General features: G+C 47.9%; 1 protein-coding gene across 2 annotated transcripts in view; it reads left to right on the forward strand.

Annotated features, from left to right (window-relative positions):
• Positions 1 to 25,403, forward strand: part of Shroom2 (shroom family member 2) — a gene marked incomplete at its 5' end in the record, with an annotated part of 71,347 nt that overhangs the window by 36,181 nt on the left and 9,763 nt on the right. Inside the window, 4 exon segments of one of the 2 annotated variants that reach the window (XM_013505604.1) lie at positions 17,543 to 17,695; positions 17,957 to 18,199; positions 21,748 to 22,299; positions 23,553 to 23,724. In XM_013505604.1, coding sequence (XP_013361058.1) covers positions 17,543 to 17,695; positions 17,957 to 18,199; positions 21,748 to 22,299; positions 23,553 to 23,724 — 1,120 coding nt within the window. 2 annotated transcript variants of the gene reach the window in all.

Below are 25,403 nucleotides of genomic sequence, written 5' to 3' on the forward strand. Positions count from 1 at the left end.
TTCTTTATAGCTGAGTAGTACTCCACTGTGTAAAAATACCACATCTTTTTTATCCATTCCTCGGTGAATGGGCATTTGGGTTCTTTCCAAGATTTAGCTATGCCAAATTGTGCTGCTATAAACATGGGTGCACATATATCTGTGTGGTACGATGTTTTTAGTTCTTTTGGGAAGATACCCACACAGGGAATAGCTGAGTCGGATGGGACCTCTAGTCATAGTATATTGAAGAATCCCCACACTGAATTCCACAGTGGTTGTACCAGGCTACACTCCCACCAACAGTGGAGATGGGTTCCTTTTTCCCCGGAGCTCCACCAGCATTTGTTACTGATTGATTTCTTGATGATAGCCTTCCTTTCTGGGGTGAGATGGAATCTCAGTGTTGTTTTAATTTACATTTCTCAAATGACCAATGATGTTGAACATTTTTTTCATATATTTATTTGCCATTTGTATTTCTTCATCTGAGAAGTGTGTGTTCATCTCAGATGCCCATTTTTGGGTTGGGTCTTAGAATTTAGGTGGCCTGATTTTTTTTCAATTCTTTATGTGTTCTAGATAGAAGTCCTTTGTCTGAGGGACAGTTGGCTAAATTTTTTTTCCCCAATCTGTGGGTTTTCTTTTTACTCTGTTGGTAATTTCTTTTGAAGTGCAAATCTTTTTTAATAAGATGAGATTGATTCTTTGAAGTACTTCCTGTGCAGTTTGGTTTTTGTTCATAAACTTCCTGCCTATCCCTATGTCTTCAAGATTTCTGCATACTTTCTCCTCCAGTAGATTTAGTGTTTCTGCTTTAATATTTAGATCTTTGATCCATTTTGATTTTAGTTTAGTGCATGGTGATAGACGTGGGACTAGTTTTAGTCTTTGGCATGTGGAAAGCCAGTTTTTCAAGCACCATTTATTAAAGAGGCTGTCTTTCTTTTAGTGAACGTGTTTGGCCCCTTTGTCAAAGATAGGGTGGCTGAGAGTGTTTGTAGTTGTGTCTGCATTTTCTGATCTGTTCCACTGAGCCTCAGGTGTATTTTTTTGCCAATAGGGTTAGGGTACTTTTTAACAGGAATACTGACAGGAATTGGGGGTGGGCACAGTTGATTGCACTGTTGCACCAAGTGGGACCTTAAGGAGACGCGATGACTAAATGCTATGTGGTGATATCTGGTGGGTCCTAGGACAGGAAAAGAACGTTAAGTAAAGAGAATGTCTGGATAACTTTGGCTTTGGTTACTGTTAACACATCAGTATTGGTTCATTAACTGTGACAGACTATTAGCTTTTCATCACTATAACAGAAATGCCTGAGACAGAGCTCTTAAAAGAGAAAAGGTTTGTTTGGGCTTACAGTTACAGAGGGTCTGGTCCATGATGGACTGCACCCATTGCTTTTGCACCTGTGGTACAGCAGTGTGTCATGCAAGTACTATGTGGTGGAGCAGAACAGGAGCTAAAGAGGGAGGAAGAAGAGGAAAGAGGATGGTCCTTGACTTACGATGGATCCACTCAGTAGTTTTCAGTTTTACGACAGTGCAGAAGGCAACGTGTGTGCATTCAAGAGAAACCCAACTTTGAGGCTTGGGTTTTGGTCTTCTCCCAGATTGGCGATGTGCTGCTGTAAGATGCTCTCTTGACATCCCAGGCAGCCAGTCGAAGTTTCTAGGTGTCATCTCCTTGCTGGTGAGGGAAATGCTCCATACCCTGCATGTGCTGTGGCCCTGAGCCAGGATGTTTGGTGGATTCGGCGTATTGAAGGCATTTTCAGTTTATAGTATTTTCGATTTACAGTGGTTTTATCAGTGGTTCTGAGTTGAAGAGCATCGATATATAATAGGATGCACGTTTAGAAAGTTTGGTGTAACTAAACGTTTAATTGATCACCAGGACCTCACTGGATTCCCGTTAGGTATACGATGCCTAACAGGAATAGGGCTTGGAGGGCGTAGCGGGGGGCAACCAGAGGAATCTTAGCTGGCCACCTCTGATGGCGACAGCAGCATGTACTTGGTAAAATAACATGTGCAGATGAAAAATACTGGAATGAATGGTGAGCTTCAGAGTCGAAGACACTGGATCTGATCCTCCTTTTGCTTCTCACTGTGACTGGGTCAGGCCACCAAAGCTTGCTGACCTCACGTCCCTGGATGATGGGGAATCCATAGCAACCTTTCTCGCAGACTTAATTTAAATGCTTCATGGATATAACAGTGCTTACTGTCGAGTAGATGGGGGGCAGAGTTATTCTTACTAAAACAGTAATGCGATGGAGGCTGAAAAGTAGTGTGTTCTATTTAGGGCAGTGAGCAGGACATGAGCTGTGGGTTGCAGGAGGTTAATGGGAGTGGCTAAGCCCAGGACTTGGAGGGTGGGAAGGGGCTGTTAGGGGCAGCGGCGGGGGAGGCTGCTTCCTGTGCAGGGCCCAGGCACTAAGGTCTTGGGTTACGCTAGGAGGGGAGGTGGGGTGCAGAGACCCTCAATGCAGATCATTGTGAAGCGATGAATTGGGTGATTCAGGGTCAGCTGAACGCCTTTGTCTTCTTCTCCAAGGGCCTTGCGCACTGCAAAACTTCCGGAACACTTGGTTGGTTGGTTGATGGATTACATTCCTAATGAGTGTGTAATCACCCAGGCATATAGACATACATCAAATAGGCCATTGAATGTGCTCTAGAACTTTACTACGGCTGTGGAGTTGGACTGTGTGTCATGCGCCTGTGATCCTCAAGGGCGCCGGGGCAGACGCAGCTGCCTGACATTGGTGGGGAAGGCTTTTCTCTGTTTCCTGCTTTTAACGTGTTAAAAGGAAGACCCCTCGTGACGCCTGGCATCTGAAAGGAGAAGCCTCTGGGGGCTTCCACGTGGAAATGCTGGCAGCCCCCCTTCGCCCAGTTGCTCGGTGGTGAAGGTGAACGTTGACAGAGCCTGCGTGCACTGTCTGTCATAAGCCAGCCAGCCAGCCGGCACTGACACACCAGCTGTTGCCACCGGGGCTTTGTGACTAGCGCTGCAGGCAGTGAGATGTGAGGGTTGCAGCAGGAGGCAGGGGAGGGGCGGTCTCTGGGTCCGCAGAGCACATCGCTGTCACTGTCACTGCAGGCTGGGTGAGCTCGGGTCCACTGCAGCGAGCAGGGGCGCAGGTAGGGGACTCTGGCGCTCGTCCTCAGACATTTCATCCACGAGGGCGAGTGGTTTGAGAATGCTTGTGTATTTGTTAGGGGATTGTTGTTCTCAATGCCTCTTTTGTTCTGCTGACTTGAAGGGCAGGGGGTGCTTGTCAACTCGCAATGGCGTGCGTAAGATCTGGCAGAATCTGCAAACATTCTCGTTGTTGATTGTTCTGCCTGAAGGTGAAACATCATGCAGATCTGGGTGCAGACTGGGGCTGGGGTTCTGCAGGTGTACAGGTGTGCTGCCTGTGATGCATGGGTGTCTGTAGATACGTGCAGGTTTTTTGCAGCTTTGGCTTTCACAGTTTGCTAAAGGAATAGTGGTGCTGGAAGTCACAGCACCATTGTCTGTACTGGCGAGACTGGTAGCCTTTGGTATGTGGGACCGAGGCCCCACGTCAGATCTGCAGATGGCTTACCCAAGCAGGCACGCTTGAAGACACTGGCATCACATGAAGACCCTTTGCCTTGCTTTTTCTTTCTCCACAGCAGTAGGAAACAGGAGATCTGTCTCCTGAGGCATTGAGTGTGGACGCTGAAAGCAAACGGTGAGTTGACCATATTCAGATTTAAAAAAAAAAGAGTGAAATCAAGTGTGTGCTCTTAGTCATGCGAAATGTTCCGTGGCTACAGTCACACATAGCCCACTGATCGCAGTGAAAAATTCCCATGAAGGGATTGCAGTCACTGTGGTTCTTATTAGTATTTCCCAGTTCTTGCATTTTGCTCTTTGGTGTGATTGTGATAGTGTAAAGGAATGCATTTCTATAAGGATGTTACTGTATGTCGTGGTGCCTTTGAAAAAATTTGTGTTGCCCTTTATGTTGTCATAAGACGAACAGGTCATTCTGATTTTTGCTTCTGTTGCTAAATGTTTGAATCGCCTTTGCTTCACGAGAGGCAGCTTTTGTGCGTGTAGAGGGGGCTGCCATTTTCACAGGGAAAGTGCTGCATAGCTGTGTCTGCACACACGTGCACAGCTTCTCTCGGGTCTGCGGGCACAGACTCCTGGAACGAGATACTGTATCATTTTGAAATGCTTGTTTAGTCATTGTTCCATGCTGAAGGAGAAAGAGAAGAGGAGCTCAAAGAAAGGAAATCCGTCTGGCAGTCTTTATAATTAAGCACCCTGCTGCCTGCCTATACAGTGTTCTAAGATTTAGAAGACAAATGAATGAAAAATAACCTTTTACTATGGCATATAAAAAAAACTGCACTTGATCTTAGCCAAAAGGCCAAAGAGCGATATCATATAAAAGACTAGAGATTTGATACAGATTTGGCAAAAATGGTTGGCCTGTTTTTTGGCAGACTAGGACCTTTGAGAATGTAGTCTACAGTGTTTTTTTATGATTTTATTGCAGAAAAGGTGGTAGAAAAGGACATGTCTGTATTTTCTTTTGCCATACAGAAATAAACATTTTTCATACTTTCTCTTTTTTTCGGCCATCTCTTTTGTTTTTTCTGTCTCTTATACACACACACCCCCCACGTAAGGAAAAATACTGGCTGGAGAATTCTCGTTCGTAGAGGTGGACACAAAATCAAGTTTGCAGAGTCCTGGAAACAGGTAGACGTGTGTGTTAAGCACATAGGTTAGATGGCTTCATATTGCTCAGCTGGAGGTGCACACTAACTGCCCCTCATTTTGTATGGATGGGCTCTTCCTGTGAGGTCCTCCTATGGATTTTGGAGGTTGGAAGAGGTGATATTTTACATGGTCTTTGGAATATGTTAGCGTGACTCTTTATTACCTCTAATTCTTTACTTCTTACTATAGATTAAAGTGTGGGGAGTTCAGTGTGAGGAGGCAGTGGAAGAAACAAACTGGTCTTTTGTGTCCACTTGATCTACCCGTCTGTCCTCAGGCACCTGGGTGTTCTAGCTGGCTTTTCATAGAAGTTAGCAGCCTGGCATTTCTGGGAGGAGGCTTGCAGACTTCCCTGGATGTCTGAAGAGACCCAAGAATGATTTAATTATTCACCTTTGAAAAAAATCTTTACAGACCGCTTCTTAAAAATTCTTGAATGTTCACAGTGCTTTTCTGCATATATACCTTGGGTCTCACTACTTAAATACTGTGTGCACTTTATCGTGATGCAAACTGGGGTTAAGTGGCTGGATTCTTCATCTGGTGACAACTGGTTGTCAAGCTGGCGGGTTCCTGGTAACTCATGAGAAAAGGGGCCTACAGGTAATCATGACTTGAATGTAGAATGGTACAAGATGCCAGAGCATCTCAGGTGTTTAGCTTACTGATGAGATTCTCTGAGGTGTGATTTGGCATGCAGTTAATTTGTTACTTAATTATTTCATTAGAAAATCTAGCCAGCAGGCTCTTTAAATGTACTTGGATGCTGTTAAAGGTGGAATAACGAGAAATTCTAGGAAGATATTTAGCATATACACATACATATGTATGTGTGTAAACATGTATGTACATGTATATACTACAGATGGACATTTTCTATAGTAATTAGGTATGCAGAGTAAACTTTAATGTGCAGTAAATACCTGAATTCTGTTCTGTTCCATTTCCAAATATAGTTCATCTGAAGGGCAAGAAGCAGGCAATCATCTGAGGTGTGACATTTTTCAGAATTTTAGGCCAAATGGAATTGTGTTACAAGGCAGACACCTTATACAAGCGATTTTCTCATAATTTATGGAGATATGCTGTTCTAATTAGGTTTTAATGCGCTTTGCCAGTGGGCTCCCTAAAGTTCAAAAGTTTGCCCTTGATTTTTCAAGTTCGATGTATATTTTTGAGAGCCATGAAAACCTAACCACTAATCTGGGGTTACAGCATCCTAGGATGTGACACACAATTTTTAACAACTTCCTTCTTAAAAAAATCTGTCTCACTAATTGAAACCTTTTTTTTTTAAATTAAGAATATATGGAGGTTCTGTAAAACAGCATGAAGACATTAAAAGTTATCCTCAGTCCCCTCACCCAGGCCATTCCAGTGTAGAACCTTGGAAGTGTACCAGCTGCAGAGATTTTTCAAGACAGATGTGTTTTTACACATGCAATCCTCTGTACACATGGTGTACAGCCTGCCTTTCTGCAATGCTTGCCTGTGTGTGGCACTCTAAGATATGACCTCCCACGAGTAAGACTTGGCATTCAGGGCTGATTCCAGCATTTCAAAATTATCAGCAACGCTGCAGCAATACATGTTATTGTGAAATATTTGTGCTCTTCCATGTCTGTTTTCCTTAGGATGAAACTCTAGACATGGAATTTGCTAGGTGGGCATTTAGGGTCCCCATGTTGTCATCTTTAGAGCGCATCTCTACACTGCAATCATCTAGGAAGGGGCTGGGGATTTAGCTCAGCGACACAGCGCCTGCCTGGCAAGCACAAGGTCATGAGTTCGATTCCTGGTACCGGAAAAAAAAAAAAAAATCACCTAGGAAGTCCTGCTTTGCCCAGAATTTTCTCAGCATTAGATTTGTTTCTTTTCCTGGTGCTGGGGATCCAGCCGAGGGCCTCATGCATGCTGGGCAAGCTCTCTGTTACGGACCTACATCCCTAGCCTAATATTTAGGCATTTAAAAAATTCTGTGGTTTGTTAGAATAGGTTATTTCATTTTTCACACACATTGTTTCAGTGTATCTGTTAGCCATGTGTTGTTTGACTTTTTTTTTTGTCTTCTTGAGACAGGGTCTCGCTATGTAGCTCAGGCTAGCCTTGAGCTCACTTTGTAACCCAGGCTGGCCTCAAACTCACAACGATCCTCCTGCCTCAGCCTCCTGAGTGCTGGGATTACAGGCGTGAGCCACCACACCCGGCCATGTTGTTTGATTTTTGTGCCTTACTGTTTACACTGTCGTGCATTTTCCTGTTGTAGGGCCTTAGCTTTCTTGATCATCGCCATCTAGGTTGCAAGCACATCTATGCAGCGTGCTGAGTACTTTTGACACAGTTGTAGCTGGTTAGGACTAGATTTTCTTTTCAACCTGCAAATGTGTTGGCAATGTCATGTTGTGGCCCTTGTGTCTGGTGGCTTTTGCAGCCATTTCCGGGTTTTAGAGGCCACTGGCTCATGGAGATAGTACGTGATATTTGTTGGCCTCTGGTTATGGTTTGAGCAGCAGGAAACCCAACTACCTGCACTGATCTGGGGAGTGAATTCCCTAGGATGTGTAGTCCTTCCTCACAAGCAGTCTCCAGTGCTTTGGAAAAAAGACAGAGGTACTGAGGAAGAAAAGGAACAGAGGGCTTCAGATTAGCATGTAGTGTGGTGTTGGAGAAGTCAGAAGGTGAATGTCTAAAGCCTAGCTCGGTTACCAGGTGAGTCACTTCCTCTCATGTGTGCTCACCGGTGAGGTTCCTCCCTTATAAGAGGAGACTGCTACACTTTCTCCATCCTGCTTGCTTCTGCAAAGGGAGTTTGGCAGTGGAACTGTCTCTGTAGAGAGCTTGGAAATGCTTGCCTTTCCCACAAGCCCACATCATCACACCTCCCTTTTTGCCCTGGTTGGCAGGAGACCTGTGTCTTGCAGGAGGCACAACTGTGTGCTGCTTACCCACAGGCCTCCTTATTTGGGCACTCCCCTGGCCTTGTGTTTGCTATTTCTTTCTGACAGTGTCTCTAGCTGCAGTGTATTTATATTTATATTTATTTTATTTTATTTTATTTTAGGTACCAAGAATCGAACTTGCCAGGCAGGCGCTTATGCCACGGAGCTATATCCCTGGCCCTATGTTAATTTTAATGCTCAGGTTGTGCATTTGTTTTCCTCGGGTAAGCCACCTGAAAACATTTGCTCCTTCAGGGTCTAACTCTATCAAAGTAAAATGAATAGGGCTGCATTATTATAGATCTAGCTAAAGGGGAGGGAACTTCTCAATTCCCATTATTACTGTTATTATTATTAAATTGAGAGCAGGTCTTGCTATATAGCCCAGGCTGCTTTTGGATGCAGGAGCTAAAGTGATCCTTCCCTTTCAGCCTCCCGAGTGCCTAAGGTTACAGACTATCCAATTAATTTTTGGATATTTGCCCCTTGGTAACCCTAGTCAGTTTCCTTATAGTTTCCCAGCATAATACAAATGACCCAAACCCTTGCAGTGGTATGTTGAACTTTATGAATAACTGAACGCTGGCCTTAGACATATACCCGACTGTCTGGTGTTAGCTTGAGATAAGCCAGGTACATTCCAGCTAGGATGAAGTCACTTTTGCCCTAGCCTATAAAAATTCCCCTCTTTCTGACTCATATTGCTAGGATCCAACTGGTCTTGTTGCAGCCTGGTACCACATGTTCATCAATAAATTTGGCAACAGACCATACTCTATGCAAACCTATATCTGCCCGTTTCTGTTGGGGTCTCTCATGCACTAGGACTGAGTTCTTCCAGAATATGTTCCAATAAAACTTTATTTATAAAATCAGGCAGCAGTGAGGACTTGGTCCTGAGCTCTACTTTGCCATCCCCTAGTTTACAAAGCAGGCCAGATACTAACACTTTTTGAAATACTTTTTGAAATCACCAGTGGGAGAGAGGGGATGGAAGATATTTGTGTGGTGATGGTGGAAGTCTGATCAGGTTTTTTTTTTTTTTTTTTTTTTTTTTTTTGGTATTTTTGAGACAGGGTCTTGCTATGCAGTTCAGGCTGGCCTTGAGCTCACTTTCTAGCCCAGACTGGTGTCAAACTCACAACAGTCCTTCTGCCTCAGGCTCCCGAGTGCTGGGATTACAGGTGTGCACCAGCACGCCTGGTTTATGATGAGCTTTTAAATGCTTTGATTTTGTGACTTACTGACCTCTCTTTGGTTGCTTCTGGGAGTGCTGGTCTATGTGCATGTGAATCCCAGCGGTGCTGCACACACCGTGCCTTTTGAAGTCAGGACAGTTACAAGAGGTGGCCTGGCCTAGGGCCTCAAGAACTGTTGTGACTGGAGGAATATGGACTGGTCTCCCTCGGGCTTGTGCCAGGGAGCATGTAATGTCTTCATTTTTGCAAATGATGATGATTGGAGTGGGAGGAACATGCCAAGCTAAGGATTCAGACATCAGGAAAATAGCTTCCAAGATTCAAATGTAGTGGGCAGAGAAGTGGGAGGGAAGGAATTTCAGAGGGGAGGGCTTGTAAGGCATAGATCCCCTGTGCTTGCCTGACATCCACATTGCTTCAAGGCTTGCCTGGGAATAGATTCACAGCTGTTTCGTCCCTCCCTTTCCAACCTCTAGCCCAGGTCTGGCCTTCTGATTGATAAAGTTTGAGCGGATCCCAGCTGCCATTGGACAAATCTTGGGACCACATTGGAGGTTTTTCAGACATGGGAGAAAGAGTTGGAACAGATTCTTACAATATGTCCAGAAAGCATGGTCCCAGGGGGTACTAGAGCAGTTGTCACAGATACAAGCTCAGGTCTAGGCATTTTTTTAATCACTGGACACTAATCCCTCCAGAAGGCAGTGGCTGTTAATTTGGTCTCAGATCATCTGCAAGTGGAATTTCTTTTTTAACCCCCACCTCCCTATGAGGGGATTAGATTATCAGTCTAATTCAGCTTTATTATTGTTTGGCATCTAAGTCCCTGTAAGCAAAAAATGAAACCCCAAGGCAGATGCAGACCTTTTTATCTGTCTGTGAAGACACTGAGGAAATAAAATTCATCAACTTTTTTCCGAAAGTAATTGCTTTTCCCACATGACACAAGAATCCTGCAAGAGGGAGAGCCTGTTTGGAATTGCTACGGAGAGCAGAGCTTTAGTGGAAGTGGAGTGGGTAAGGAGACGGCTGAGTTAAGGACGATTCTGTACTTGTGTTCTTTCTCAAAGGGAGGCTGTGCGGGAGGACAGAGTCTGAGAAGAATTTGTGGGAACAACTCTGTCCTTTGTTGTCATTAGCACATCTGTCTGTTCACTCTCAGCAAATACAGATTGCTCATCTCTAATCCAAAAATCTGAAGTGCTCCAAAACTTGAAACGTGTGTGTGTGTGTGCGCGCGCGCGCGCGTGTGCATGCGTTGTTGGAGATGGAAGCCAGGGCCTAATACATGCTAGGCAAGTGTTTACAAGTGCATTTCATGATTAGACTTGGGTCCAGTCCCCAGGATCACTTACTTTATTATTATATATATGCTAATACTCTAAAATCTAAACCACTTGTGGTCCTAAGCATTTCAGAGAGCATTCAACCTGTGTTGTTTCCATGCCAGGAAACCGTACCTGCAGAGCATAGCCAGACAGCCCCTAGCCTGCCGTGGATGGTGGTCTAAGGAGTCCTGTGATAGATTGGTATTGCTGAGAAGAAAGTGGGATGTTGGGATGCTCAGACTCTAAAATGTTCTGATGTGTTCTTGCCCACCCATGTATATGGATAAGTAGATCCCCACTGCTTGGCTGGCTGATTGATGCTGTCAGGGTCTGGAGCCTTACTCAACTATCCTTTTTTCCCACTTTACTTGGAATTTATGGATGCTGTGCTCCTACGCATGCTTGACCAAGGAAAGAGGTGTCTCCTGGGAGTTACCCAGGTGTGGGAAGGACCGTGCAGACACCAGAGGCTCGTTTACAAGACTTGTATATGGGGTGGGTTGGGGTGGGGTGGGTGTCTTGACCTTCCCTCCATCTGGTTTCTGTCCAGAGACGTAGGGGCCATGTTGTTCAGCACCCATCAGCCCTCCCAGTGACTCAGAAGGGCAGACAGGCAGTCTGTGACTTCTGATGGTCAAGCCTACACTTTATCAACTCACTTCTGTTTACTTACACTCACAGCTAATGGTGTGCTTTGTAAATGCTAAAGTCATGTTGGTAATATGGAACTCAGGGTGACACTGGAGCTGTGGAATGGTCCACTTTCCCAGTTGGTGGAAGCGTGGCTCTGTTTGGAAAGCAGTCGCTCTGGGTCCCATCCCAGTTGTCCAGGGAGATAATCTTGCTCTGTGGTAGCAGTGCAGGCCAGGAACTCTGAAGGATGATTCTTGGGCCACTGTAGATTCAGAAATGGCCCTGTCCATTGCTGCTGTGGACAGCATGTGGGTGGATAGGTGTGTTTTGGTATGGTGTGTCAGTGAGCATTTTGCAGGATTTAGTTGAAAGGAGGAAGCACCTCAATGTTATTTTCTGTCGGCACCTACAGTCACCTCCAACCTGCTGGGTTGGCCTGTCTTGGGGATGCCCTTCCCAACACCAGGGCCTGGGTGTTCTGCCTCCAGTGTGGTATGTGCAGGAGGCTCTGTCCTCCTGCACAGCCTCCCAGCTCAACCTGCTGCACCAGACACAGGTCCTTTTGTCTTAGGTGCTTAGCACAGTGCCTGGCTCATTGGAGTGCCACAGAGCTCCTTCTTCCCTCTATGGACTTTCTACATCTCTGACTCCGATAGCCACGCCATATTGGAGCCGCCTGTCCAGGTCATCTACCAGTGAGGAAAGAAGCTTCCAAAGGCACACTTGCTGGCCAAATGTCAGCAGCTAGTACACCAGGATGGAGCGTGATTGGAAATGCCTGCCCATGGAGCCCCAAGTAGAGCTAGACAGATCCCTCAGTCACTAGAGTTCATTAACATCAGCATTGGACCAACAACAGCCTGAGATCCTATGGCTGATGTAGGAAGAATGTAGGCAGAGAGGGCCCTGTGATGTGTCTTCCTTAACTCATCTGTCCTGGTCCTTCTTGGTGAAGGGAATTGTAGACCCCATTTGCAAGCAATGATGAGTTAATTAGCGATGTTGGATCAGTCCAGAAAAGTTCAGCTGCACTGGGGATGTTTGCATACAAGTTGTTTCACTGAGCAGGATGTAGCTGCTTGTGTTTTGAAAAAAAAAAATGCAACTTTTCTCTTTAATGACCTACACAGTGACTGATAGTGCTGGCCAGCGAGAGGTATGTCTCCGTGCTGCAGGTGGAGGTGGAGAGTGACAGGTGTGATAGCTGGGTACCTTCCGTGCCGCTTCCAGAGATGCTTCAGCCAGAAGGGAGAGCACCTTAGAAGCTGGTGAGCAGTGAGATGGAGAGAGCCAGGCAGGGCTGAGGACCTGGCCGGCGTGAAGCCACCTGAGGCAGCTGAGGCCTCCAGGAGCAGAAAGGAGACCCAGAGAAATGAGTCCAGGGCCTCCAGGCAGAGTGCGGTGAACAGATAGAGTCTGAACATAAAACAGCCACCTCTGATGTACGGTGGGTTGGTTTGGGTCTTATTTGCAAGGTGAACAGTATAGTACAGGACACATATTTATAAGATTATTTATAATAGTCACCCAAAGAATGATATACAAGAGAGTGCAGGAAATCTCTCCACACACTAAGACTGAGGAATCCAGCTGAATACCTGGATCCCACAGAAATGTCCTGCATGAGTCCCGCTGAAGACCTAGAGCTCCTAACAGTGCCTCCCACGAGTCCAACTGGAGGCCCAGAGCCCATAACAATATCTCATGCAGGCCTGCTTCACGGATCTGTGCCGGGAAGGCACAAAGGCCAGTGGTGGAAGCTAGAAAGTCTGTGCCAGTGGGATGAAGGGTCTGTGTTAGCAGGCTGAGGGATCTACACTGGAGCCAGGAAGCAACGCTCAAAGTAAGAACCAGAGCTCCCCTGGAAAGTACCACAGCCGTTCTCAGCAACAGTGAGGTCCTGAGCTCCTCCGATGATCAGGAAAGGTGAGTTCCCATCAGAAAAGCCATGCTACAAGCTTCTCCAAGAGACTGGCAGTACACCATCTTCCTGTCCAGAACCAGAAAGCAATGCTCAAAGTGAGGACCAGCGCTCCCCCAAAGTGAACCGAAGCTATTCTCAGTGCCAGCGAGGCCCCGAGCTCCTTGGAGGGTGAAAACAGCCAAGTTCATCAGGAAAGCCAGCATGACAACCTCCTCCGAAAGAACCAACAGTTCCTTACGGCTTCTACCAGTTCCCAACAGCCCTTTATCTGCTCCCAACAGCCTTATTTCTTCTTCTTCTCCAGTTCTGCCTCAAATGCTGCTGGCAACAGTCCTCAGGTGGGCCTCCCACACCCAGCACCACACTTAGTTCATCTGGGCGTTATAAGTTGACCACCAGTTGTCAGTCCACCCCATACAGAAACCTGGCATTAGACATGGAGCTGTGCCCCTCATAGCAGAATTAGAAATGTTGATTTGAATAAGAGCGATGGTGGTGGACTTCAAGAGCGTTTGACTTTTTTGCCTGGCGGTGGTTTCTGTCCTGTGATAGTGTGTTGAGCTATGGGCAGCAGCAAAGGCAGCCCTTTCTGAGTGGCCGGTCCACCGAGGAGAGTGACTGCGGCTCTGCTGGCCAGGCAGGCTTCCCGAAGCTCTGCTGCCAGGAGCCTGCTCGCCTCACTTACCTCTCCCCTCCAAGCTGAAGCTCTCTCCCGAGTAACATGTCATTAGCATGTTTTGCATGAGAATGAATGAGCGAGCCAACCTGAATATCAATTACCAGGACCCTGGATGCAGCTGCCTTTCAGGGTTCCTTTGTGTGGCTTCCCTCCCTGCCCAGGCACTTGGTGGATACACAGAATCCTTAAGCCATCTCCTCTCACTTTCTCTGTCTCTGGACCTGCTATGAAGGTTGTTTTTTGTGTTTTAAATCCTTAAAAGTACAGAAAAGGGATATACCTATAAGCAGAGACACAGGTCTAGACATAATCACAACACAGACACCTATGCAGCACACACGTTCCTGCGTGATGAATTTAGCAGGTCAAATCCGGGCTGTTGTGTACAATGTGCAGTAGATTGCAGGCACCCGTGCACACCCAGTGGCAAGTGGAAAGCAGCTACATTTATTGGAGACCTTGGGACGTGCTGCCCAGGGCAGGTCCGTGCTGGCAAAAACAGGGCATGAGCAGAAAATAGTGCGGGATGACAGGAAAGTACAAAGCATTGTGCAGTGCACACAGAACACAGCGCACAGATAAGCCAGGCTTTTGGAATTGAAGGCTGTGCACCTCAACCCAGGTGCCTCCCACTGAGTTTCTAAGTATGATTGATAGGAATGATTGACAGGGTACTGTGTCATCTCACAGGCTGTCAATATGCATGTCTGTCCCAGAATTCACTGTGCTCTTAATTATATTTATGAGATGTAGTACATATTGATGAACCCTTAATAAGGTTTGAGTAGGGTGAAGGAGGAGGCTGAAGAAGGTCAGGCCTGGAGACTACCACCGGGTGCTCTCACCTAGAGTAGCAAAGATCGCCTGGGTTTTGTTATGTTATTCTCTACCTCTCTTAGAACAGTGGAAGGACTATGCGTCTAGGGTGCTCTTCAAACTCAAGTGGGTGGAAGGGAGTGATGCCCTCAACTCTATTTATTGTTCTGTCTGCACTCCGCACACACACCAGAATGCAGGCCTGTGTGTACATAGCACACACATCTCTTCACATACACAACACAGGCACACATGGAGCATATATTTATACACATATAAACATACACAACACAGTCATAGAGCATACACACCTATGTCCCATGCACACATAATCATTACCCACATCTACACAGTTCTTTCTTGGAGCCTGTTAGATACAGATTGGAAGACGAGCCCAGCAGCACCCCAGATCCCCATTTTTTAGTCCTTTCAAATCACACATGTGTCTAGCCAAACAGAGGCACTTTATTTTATGCCATATTGAAGCTCATTTGATTTTCTGTTAATATGGTGTGGTAGCTATTGAATAACAGGCAGATGCCAGGTATCTTTAGATGGGTCTGTGGATGCTGGGCTTCAGAGCTATAATAGGAGGAAAACAAATCCGGCGCACCTCCACTTGCTGTAAGGAGAATCTGTCATCAGTTTGACAGTGTACTAATGTCATCCTCTGTCTTGTGGCTAGGCAGCTCCTCAACTGAGTGTTGTCCTCTGAGCCGTCCATTGTTGTATCTGAGTTGTTTTGATAAAACTTTAAGGTAGGTATTTATGTGAGTAATAATACACACAAGAAATCAAACCTCCGAGGGTTGGATTGGTATCCCCCTCAGCTCTTCTGTCTGGTGGTGCTGATAAAATACATGATGAGTTCCTGGGAAATGTATTCCCGATTCTTGTGCACAACAAGCAGAGAGTTGCCAGTTATGCACGTGATGGTAAAGAAAAAGAGTGGTTACATTTATGGAAGTTAACAGGGCAAGGTGCACTCAGAATGAGTGGGTCTGTGCCAGCAGAAATGGGAAAAGGGTCAGTAGCAGGGAGAGAAGTGGCACAGGGAACCCAGGAGATGAGGAATGGAATAGAGGTGCGTAGGCTTCTGGATTTGAAAACGTGTGCCCTGCCTAAGGTGCCTGTCATTACACTTGTGATTTGATTGACAGAGTACTGAATCATCTCAGTTGTATCTGCTGTGAGCGCATGACCTTTCCCATAACTGACGGGGTTATAATTACACATGGTATGCAGCCCATATGTATGAACCGTTAGTGAATTTTGAGTGAGGAAAAGTGACTATAGATCACGTCTGTGTGTTCTGACACACCCTTCCTGGCCTAGAGCTGTTGGGATTTCCTGGGTCTTTGTTATTCTTGGCCCAGGGCCTGTTGCTCGAGTTCAGGTGAAGGAAGGGGGTGTGTCTCATGCCCCAGTTGTGCTGTCTCTCTGCGGTGGAGATGCAGGGGAACTTGGCACCAGGCCTGGGCTTGTTCTGTGCTAGAGCATCCATAACCCTAGACGAGACAACCCACTCCCCGCCCACACCGGGACATAAAGACTGGCGTCCACCAGGCACTCTGTTCCCAGTGTTAGAGACCCCATCTGTAGCACTGAGACTACCTCCTATCATCTCCAGATGGTGCCAAGGCCTGAGGTCAGAGGCAGGTGCATCTGAAGGCCTGTGGCCGGCCCTGGAGTGTAACTCCTCCAGTGCACTGGGTATGACGGGGCATCCTCTGTTCTGCTTCTTACTGAGTAGGTTGCATCTTTTCTTGGTGCTTGTGTTTGTCTCCTGGGTCTTCATGTGCTGCCTCAATAGGATTCTGTTGATGAGTCATTGTGCTCTCCCCTCTGGAGGTTGAATTCAGCACTTGCATCTGAGGCAAGTGCTTTTCTACTGAGGTACACTCCAGTGCTCATATGGCATTGGAAGCGATGGACAGGCAAAGGTGCAGCAGGCTGACTTGCGCAGGTTTCATAGTTGGAGCCCATGCACTTGTGCAGTGCCATGGATAAGCACACCTATGAAGCCTGCACACGTGGGGGCGGGGCGCATGTATGTAAGTGTGTGCACATATGTGCCATGAGAAGATTCACAGGTCATAACTGCTTCCAGAAGAAGTGACCTTTTTCTTATCATAGCATGCTTATTGGATTTTTTTTTTTTTTCTGTACTGGGAATTAAACCCAGGGCCTTACGCTTGCCAGACAGGCACTGTACCGCTGAGCTGCATCCCCAGCTACCCTGTTGGATTTTAAAAATTTATGATGAATTGCTTTCTGGCTTATGTAAAAAAGATATACCCCAGTGTATATGGTGGTTTCCTAGAAGCAATATGAAAGTATCGCAACTTGAACTAAATAGTTCTGAATGTAGCTGTAAATTTCCATGTGGTTTTCTACAGTTTTGTGCAATTTTTTAAACTAGAAGAACCTAGTAGGTGGGTATGTGTGTATCTGCCTCTGATGTGTATGTGTGAGTGTGTCTTGATTCATATCTCATCTTCCTTGAGTAACACACCACTTACGGCGGTGTCCTGTTGTCTGATGTGAGTTAGGAATGCTGCCTTGCATTGTGGAGACAAGTCTGGGGAAGCATGTATGGAAGTAACTCCTTTAAGTGACTCAGAGGGATTGTGAAGATGTGGGTCTAGTCCCACACAGGTGTTAAGGCAAAATTTGGGTTGTATTCCACAAGAGACCGACTCTATTGAGAACAAGACAGGGTTTCATTTGAGGCTAGCCACCCTGCATCCCTGATTTGCAAATCAGGGAAGTGGGCATGGGCCTGCCTTTGTTTCCACCTTATATACGTTTTTGGTTTCCGTGGTAACAGATTGGAATGTTGTATCCCTGGCCACACATTGTTTTCCTTGTGCCATGTGACCAGGTCAGGCTCTGGTCATGAGCCCAACCACAATGATACATGCTTTCTGTACTCTGATCTATATGTCCCCCTTTAGATAACCATACATTTCCTTATGGTTACCATGTTTATCTAGGGCCAGGGAAGGGATGAAACCCAGGCAGGGTCATAGGTGGTTATCTGGGCCCGGGTGTTCTTTGTCTTTGGAGAATCATTCCAGGAATAAGTCAGGACTGCAAAGTTAATTTTTTACACCCCCTCTGGGATGTTTCTCAAGACACACTTTGAGGCTTGCATTAAGACTAGAATTATTCTATCTTAAAATGGTATGCTAAGAGTCGCCATCCCCTACACAAGGAGAAAGTATCTGTTGGAACCTGTGGCTGACTTTTATTTATTCTTCCTCTAGACAAGCAGATGCCCAATGTCCTGAGGCCAGTCCAGCGGCACGGCAGGACCCGCTGAAGCAGAGTGCACTGCCCCTGTCCACGGTGTCTGGCACGGCTCCTGAGTTGCCCGGAGAGGGCCGGGGTCGAGCAGGGACCCTGCCCCGAGATTATAGGTACTCAGCGGAGAACGCGCCTGCAGATTTGACATTACAAGCACAGGGTATCCCCTCACCCCTGCCGGTTCAGGGACAAGACTCGTGTCCAGTGAGTACCGCCGCGCCCCCCAAGAGACCAGCCCCGCAGAGACCTCCGCCCCCCAAACGTGAGCCCCGGAAGCACAGGGCCCCGGACGCTACACCCGCAGATGCTCACCCGGCTGTCCTGCCACCTGCATCCCTGAATGCTGCTGTGACCTGCCTGTCCCTCTCCTGCAGCCCCTCTGTGTCTAGCAGTGCCCAGCCGCAAGACGCGCCCCCGAAGGCCACCGCCTGTGAGCGTGACAGCCAGCATGTGAAAGAGGACACGCCGTGTCTTCGACCAGAAGCACTGCCCTCTTCCAAGTTCCAGCACCTGCAGGTGTCTGCCATGGAAACCTCTCGCTCCCCCTCGCCTCAGTTTGCCCCCCAGAAGCTGACGGATAAGCCGCCCCTGCTCATCCATGATGAGCATTCAACAAGGTATTGTCCTGCTAGGGGCGTCCCGTGCACACCTTTTCTGCAGGCGTGATTTCACACAGCTCTCCTGGGTGGCCTATGGCTGGTACCTTGCTTCAGCCTAGGACACTGGATTGAAAGCCAGTCCTGGCCGGGCGTGGTGGTGCCCGCTTGTAATCGCAGCACTCGGGAGGCTGAGGCAGGAGGATCATTGTGAGTTTGAGACCCTCCTGGGCTACCAAGTGAGCTCAAGGCCAGCCTGAACTGCATAGTGAGACCATGTGTTGAAAAGACAAAAGAAAGCCAGTCCTGGAGGAGAAGCATGACTCCAGTGATAGGCTGGAGCTCTCACTGTCCTTGTCCCCTGAGGATGACTGGTCTTTTCCTGTGAGCTGAGTGTATTTATATCTGTGTTACCCACAGGTATCTGCAGACCTGGTGTGTGGCGTTTTTTAAATCGTTTCACATTTATGATCAGAATCAGGTCCGCCCTAAGGTGTACACTTCACATCTTTAGGTGAAGTTGAGGTTTACATAATGTCCAGTGTTTTCATATTCTTTTTTCCCCTCCTGCTTTAACAACAACAACAAAAAAGTTAAAAGCCAGCTGGGATTGGCATGTTGGTGGATGCCTGTGATCTGATGCAGGAGGACTGCAAGCTTGAGATCAACCCAGGTTATATATTGAGTTCAAGGCTGGCCGGGAGCACATGCACCACAGTGTGTTTGGATGAGGGGAAGTCTCTCTTACTGACAGAATCTTCCCTCTCTTCCGTGAAATCTTTTACCCAGATCTCAGGATCGCAGATAACTTCCACACCACCTGCGGCCAGGGACTTGCTCCCTATCCTCCCCTTCACCACGCTCCTCTTTCTGTCCACCAGTGTCGTCCTCCCCCCCGCACCCCGCCCTTCTCCTCCTACACCTTTCCTTCTTTCTTTCATCTAGGCTGGCCTTGAATTTCCTCTATAGTTCAGGCTGGCCTCAAACTCTCACTTGTCCTGCCTTAGCCTCCTGAGTGCTGGGATTATAGGCATGAGCCATTGTGCCCTGCAAAAGCTAGAGGTTTGATTCCTCTCAGAAGTGTTCTTAGGCGTGTTTTTTGGTTTCTGTGTCTGGGAGAGTATGTGAGCAGAAGGCAGACAAGGCCCCTTAGGACAGAATTATCATTAGCACTGGTTGGCACTGTGTAGCTTGGGAGACCCAGAAGGGCAGGCAGGGCCACAGATAGCAGCATGGTGTTTGTAGAGCTTTGGACTGTGCAGTGCAGGTCCACTGACCTGCAGGAGGCTTGTGCTCTGGGAGGAGGTGCATCACCTCAGCGGGCCAGGCTGGCAAGGCCCTGCCTTTACCTGCCCCTGTCCTGTTTTCTGATTATGAATTGGTGATCTGGAAGCAGTGAGCTCTAATCTCCTGTATTTTACTCTCCACCCAACTTTTAAAGGTGGAAGTCTCGACCATTTTTAAGGTGAGAGATCAGTTTGTGTTTAGAAATGGCCAGGAAAGGCTGGGGACGTAGCTCAGCGGGGGAGTGCTCGTCTACCATATGCACAGCCCAGGATCCCATCCCCAGCACCATGGACAGATGGATGGATAGATAGGTAGGTAGATAGATAAGTAGATGATGGATGGATGGATGAATGGATAGATGGATGATGGATGGATGGATGGATGGATGATGGATGGATAGATAGGTAGATGGATGGATGGATAGAATGATGGATGGATAGATAGATAGATGATAGATGATGGATGGATAGATAGGTGGATGATGGATGGATGGGTGGATGGATAGATAGATAGATAGATAGATAGATGATAGGTGATAGATAGATAGGTGGATAGATGATAGATGATGGATGGATAGATAGGTGAATGATGGATGGATGGATGGATAGATGATAGATGATGGATAGATAGGTGGATGATGGATGGATAGATAGATGATGGGTGGATGGATAGATAGATAGATAGATAGATAGATAGATAGATAGATAGATAGACAGAAAGAATAAAGGTGTCCTGCTAAAAGATATATGTTAACCTGTGGAAGATTTGTTCTTGTTACTTTTTCTCTGTTATGCTTTCCTTCATTGGAAATCAGATTTCTCCACCAATGAGGAAGGATGAAAATCCAAGCAGAGTTAATGGTCAGTCATAGGTGATCTGGGTTTCTAAGTGCAGAAAGAAGTGAATGCAGAAGTTTTTGTTTATTAATTTGTTCTTGCTTGCCTAAGATGCCTGTGCAGGGTTTGGCTTTTTAAGCTCAGTGTGTCTAAGCAAGATTTTTCAGAGGTGGACCTTCTAAAGCCTCTTTCAGGAGGAAGGAATTGTGTCGATCATGTAAGGATGCCCAGGTAGAGCAGATCAGCTCTGAGTGTATCTCCAAGAGAGGGAAGAAAATAGAGAACCGTTTCATTTCAGCACATGCACGGCACCCCGATGAGGAGCTAGAGCCATCCTGTGTCCCTCTAAGTGGTCCAGTTAAAGGGTGAAAACCAGCATTTCACTGAGAAAGGAATGCTGTTCATTACTTATTTACTGCAGCTTCCCTCGACCCAGGGAAAACTGGGTCCATCCCCGTTCCCGAGTTTGGGCGTCTCTCTTTTTTCCCTTCTGAGACCAGCAGGTGGCGCTGTTGCTTCCCTAAGTCCGGTGCAAACAGCCAGTCCAGACGGCCTGGCCAAGCCACTGTGCCGAGTTGTCCTAGGCAAGGCATTGGGGTACTGACGGGGCAGTTTCTCTGCATTTTTCTCAGTTCCTTGTGAGTGCATCAGATGCCTCCTTGACCCCTTTCACCAAGGAAGTTGTTTTTTGAGACAAAGTCTCAATATGTAGTTGAGGTCTTAAACTCACTGGCCTTGAACTCACTATGTAGCCCAAGCTGCCCTTGAGCTTGTGCTCCTCCTGCCTTGGGCTCTTGAGTGCTGGGATTACAGGCCTGTGCAGCCACACCTGTGCAGCAAGACCTGTCTCTTTAGCCAGGCATGGTGGTTTATGCCTGTAATCCCAGCACTCAGGAGGCTGAGGCAGGAGGATTGCCACGAGTTGGAGTCCACTCAGCCACACACAGCCCTATCCATACAAGCCCTCCAGAGGTTATCCAGACCTCACTGCACATCTCCTCTACTAGAAAAGTTTCACTGGGTAGAACTTGTCGCTATCTGCATTATGATTGGGATAAAAACAAGTAAATATGGCCCGACGCTTTTTTTTTGTTTTTGTTTTTGTTTTTTTTTTTTTCTTTTTTTTGTCTTTTTGAGACAGGCTCTCCTATGCAGTTCAGGCTGGCCTTGAGCTCACTTTGTAGCCCAGGCTGGTCTCGAACTCGCAACGATCCTCCTGCCTCAGCCTCCCAAGTGCTGGGATTACAGGCGTGCGCCACCACGCCCGGCGTGGCCCGACGCTTGTGTCAGTGAGTCACCCAGCTCTTGCCCTCGGAGCCAGTCAGTGTGTGGTCTTCGAGTCTGGAGCCCACAGGAGGCTTCTCTCGGGTGCCCCTTACCTGGTGGTGTTTGCTGATTGGGTGGACCCAGGCAGGACTATTTCAGAGCCTGGCACTTCTCTTCCAGAATCGAGCGGGTGATGGACAACAACACCACAGTGAAGATGGTGCCCATCAAGATCGTGCACTCGGAGAGCCAGCCCGAGAAAGAGAGCCGTCAGAGCCTGGCGCGCCCGGCTGAGCTGCCTGTGCTGCCCAGCGGGCTGGAGCGGGACCAGATCAAGACGCTGAGCACGTCAGAGCAGAGCTACTCCCGCTTCTGCGTGTACACGCGGCAGGGCGCTGAGACTGAGGCCCCATCCAGAGCCCGGCCACCCGAGCCCCAGCCCCCTGGGCCCCCCACGGCCCCCACACCGGAAGTCTGTGCTTCCCCGCTGGGGCTCAGCTATGCCAAGGCCAAAGAGAAGACCGCGGAGGACCTGAAGTCCGAGGAGCTGGCCAGGGAAATCGTGGGCAAGGATAAGTCCTTGGCCGACATCCTGGATCCCAGCGTGAAAATCAGAACCACCATGGACCTAATGGAAGGAATCTTCCCCAAAGATGAGCACCTCCTGGAGGAGGCTCAGCAGCGGAGGAAGCTGCATCCCAAAATCCCCTCTCCCAGGACAGCAGAGGAGAAGTGAGTAGATGCTGCCCTCCAGTGGGTTCGTGATTCTGCCCGCCTCTCTTAAGATTGAAAAGCGGGGAGGAGGGCAGATCTGTCTCTGGATTTGCATGATTGCTGTCTTTGCTGGGCCAGCTCTTTGTAGGAGCCCCCAGTTCGCGAGGCTTCTCTGCAGGCATCCCCAGAGAGAGGTCAGGGCTGCGGGCCTGCTGACCTTAGGGCCTGGTAAAGGCAGGAAAGTCTGTGCAGCACCGAAAGTCCTCAACGGGAGGCCAGCCTGATCAGCATGATGCCTGCAGGGTTCCTTCCCTGAAGACAGGCTCTTGGAGAGGCCATTGACTTCCCCAGGGCCAGTGTGCTGGAGAGAAAAGCTCCTTATCCCTAATGAGAAGAAACCAGGTAATGCTCTCAGCCTGTTTTAAAGACAAACAAACAAATCTAGGATCAAAAGGACCCAAAGAAGGCGTGGCGGTCCCTGGAAGACATCTGCACCAAGGGTTGGCAGAGTGTGTTTCCTGGGTCCAAGCCTACCTATTGCCGCAGGGACACTGGAGGGTAAAAATGCCTTGACCTCTGTGTGAACACATTAGTGTTAGTTAGTTTTGTACATAGCAACCGTTTGACCAGCATAGGGATGCGTGGACATCTTTCCTATCGATGGCGCGTCCTCTGTCACCACAAGCATCGGGGGCAGAAGGGTAGTGCCTCCCTCTGAGAGTTAGCAAAGGAAAAGCAAGGACAAAGCCAAGCCAGGCTCGAGGGGAATCAAGGAGCCTGCCTGTAAAAGGGTCAGCATTTGTAGTGTCACCTATGTCCTCCTCCTTCTCATCCTTGTCACCCCCCAGCTCTCCACGTGCGCAGTTTGGGCTGTCACCTCTGCAGCACAGGCTTTTGAGATCATTCTGCTTCTTTGAGATTTTTGCACTTGTTAAAAACACCCCCACCCCCACCCTGGGCTGGGGATGTGGCTCAGTGGTAGAGCACTTGCCTAGTGTGTATGTGGTCTGAGTTCAGTCCCCTGCACCGCGAAATGAAATTAACGGTGAAAAGTACTCACACTGACTTTCTGAGCACCTGTTTGGCAAGGTCTGTTACTTTTTGCGTTTTAACCTTGTTACCTGCTTTCTTTTGCTCCTTTGGCTGTCTGATCTTGGCCGGTGTCCTTGTGGTAGGGCCTGCTTTCATTTGTCACAAGTCAGGGAGCAGGTCCAAACGGTGCGTCTATGCATACCATTGCAGCTAATTGAAGACCTGACCTTTTTACGCAGGAAGGAGGAGCCAAGCGTGCCAGCGGCCGTGTCCCTGGCCACCAATTCCACCTACTACAGCACATCGGCCCCCAAGGCAGAACTGCTGATCAAGATGAAGGACCTACGGCAGCAGCAAGAGCCTGAGGAAGATTCGGGGAGCGACTTGGACCACGACCTGTCACTGAAGAAGGTAGGAAAGGAAATTCCACACTAGAACCTCACATTGGGGCTGTATATGGTGGCTGATGCCTGTAGACCCAGCCACTTGGGAGGTTGAGGCATGAAGATCACAACACGGCCAGCCTAGGCAACATACCAAAACCCCATTTTAGAATAAAGGGCCTGCACAGACCCTGCACCTTGTCTGAGGGTATTTGCATTGGGCGCTCCTGTAGGACAAGAAAACACAAGACAAATTAGCAAGCCCTTCATGATTAATTCTCTGTTCGATCTGTATTCTCACTTTCTACACGGCACTGTCTGGCATCTTTTTCTTTTCAAGTATCAATAACCTGATGATTATAAATAAATTTTTTTTTGGTGGTTTTTTTTTTTTCTGGTACCAGGAATCGAACTCACAACCTCGTGCCTGCCAGGCAGGTACTGTGCTGCTGAGCTAAATCCTCAGCCCATTATAAATAAATTTAAAATCAACCAGAGAGTACCTTCTCAGCCAGGCGTGGTGGCGCATGCCTGTAATCCCCACACTCTAGAGGCTGAGGCAGGAGGGTTGTTGCAAGTTCGAGACCAGCCTGGGCTACAAAGTGAGCTCCAGGCCAGCCTGAACTGCATAGAGAACCTGTCTCAAAAAGACAAAACAAACAAACCAGAAAGTACCTTCTCCAGGCCAGGGGTGGCGGTGCACGCCTGTAATCCCAGCACTCAGGAGACTGAGGCAGGAGAATCACGAGTTTGAGGCCAGCATAGACTACACAGTGAGACCCTGTGTCATGAAAGAAAGTGAAAGGCATCTGTGTTCAACTCCCATGTACTTAGCTTAGCGCTCATAGCCCTAGCAGTGGACAGAATACACAAGAGGGCCTTTCTCTAAGGGAGCTTATGGACTCATGCGAGAGGTGGACGCCATCCCAAAGACAAATGTGCTGTACAGAGCAGGCTCAGCACACCTGGCCCATCACTTGCTTTTGTAAATAAAGTTTTATTGAAGCACAGCCGCATCCCCTCATTTGCATGCGGATTATGGGGCTTTTGTAAGACCATCACAAAACTGAGTGGTCATGACAGTGTTTGTGTAGCCTGCAAAGTCTGAACCGTGTACTGTGTGGCTGTCCACAGATGAGGTTTGCCAGCCCTTGATGTACTCTGTCAGGTGGTGAGAACGGTTAAAGCGGGGTAAAGAGATACAGAGACAGATGGATGTGATTGTAGGGTAGCCTCCTCAGAGGCCATGCCTGAGTGGACAGGACTTGAGGGGTGAGCCCTAGGAAGATCTGGTGTCTGAGGGACAGTGAATGGGTGCACAGGTCCTGAGGAAAAGCAACAGAGGCCAGCGCCTGGAGCTGAGGGGACAAGACAGGGTGGGTTGAAGATAACATGAGGACAGGACTAAGGAACAACTTGTGGGCGAGAGCTATGACGGTCAGTGTAGGGACAGAGTTAGCCAGCATCATTCCTTATAGAGAGCCCTTCCTGGTCCTCATCCGGACCAGCAAGCTTATATTTGTAATCCCATGGAAAAGTTATTGGAATCCTGTCGAGTTAATCCCAATCTTCTACTCCCCGTGCAACCCGTGGCATAAAGACACAATAATATATCCAAAATGGTGGGGAGCCAAGGGGTCCTAAGTCCAGCTAGGATAATGGCTATCCAGAACAACGTCCTCGACCCACGGCCAAACCCAGGCTTTG

Source organism: Chinchilla lanigera, unplaced genomic scaffold (assembly GCF_000276665.1).
Source record: "Chinchilla lanigera isolate Chin_1 unplaced genomic scaffold, ChiLan1.0 scaffold00098, whole genome shotgun sequence".
In the NCBI taxonomy this organism is placed as follows: Eukaryota; Metazoa; Chordata; class Mammalia; order Rodentia; family Chinchillidae; genus Chinchilla; species Chinchilla lanigera.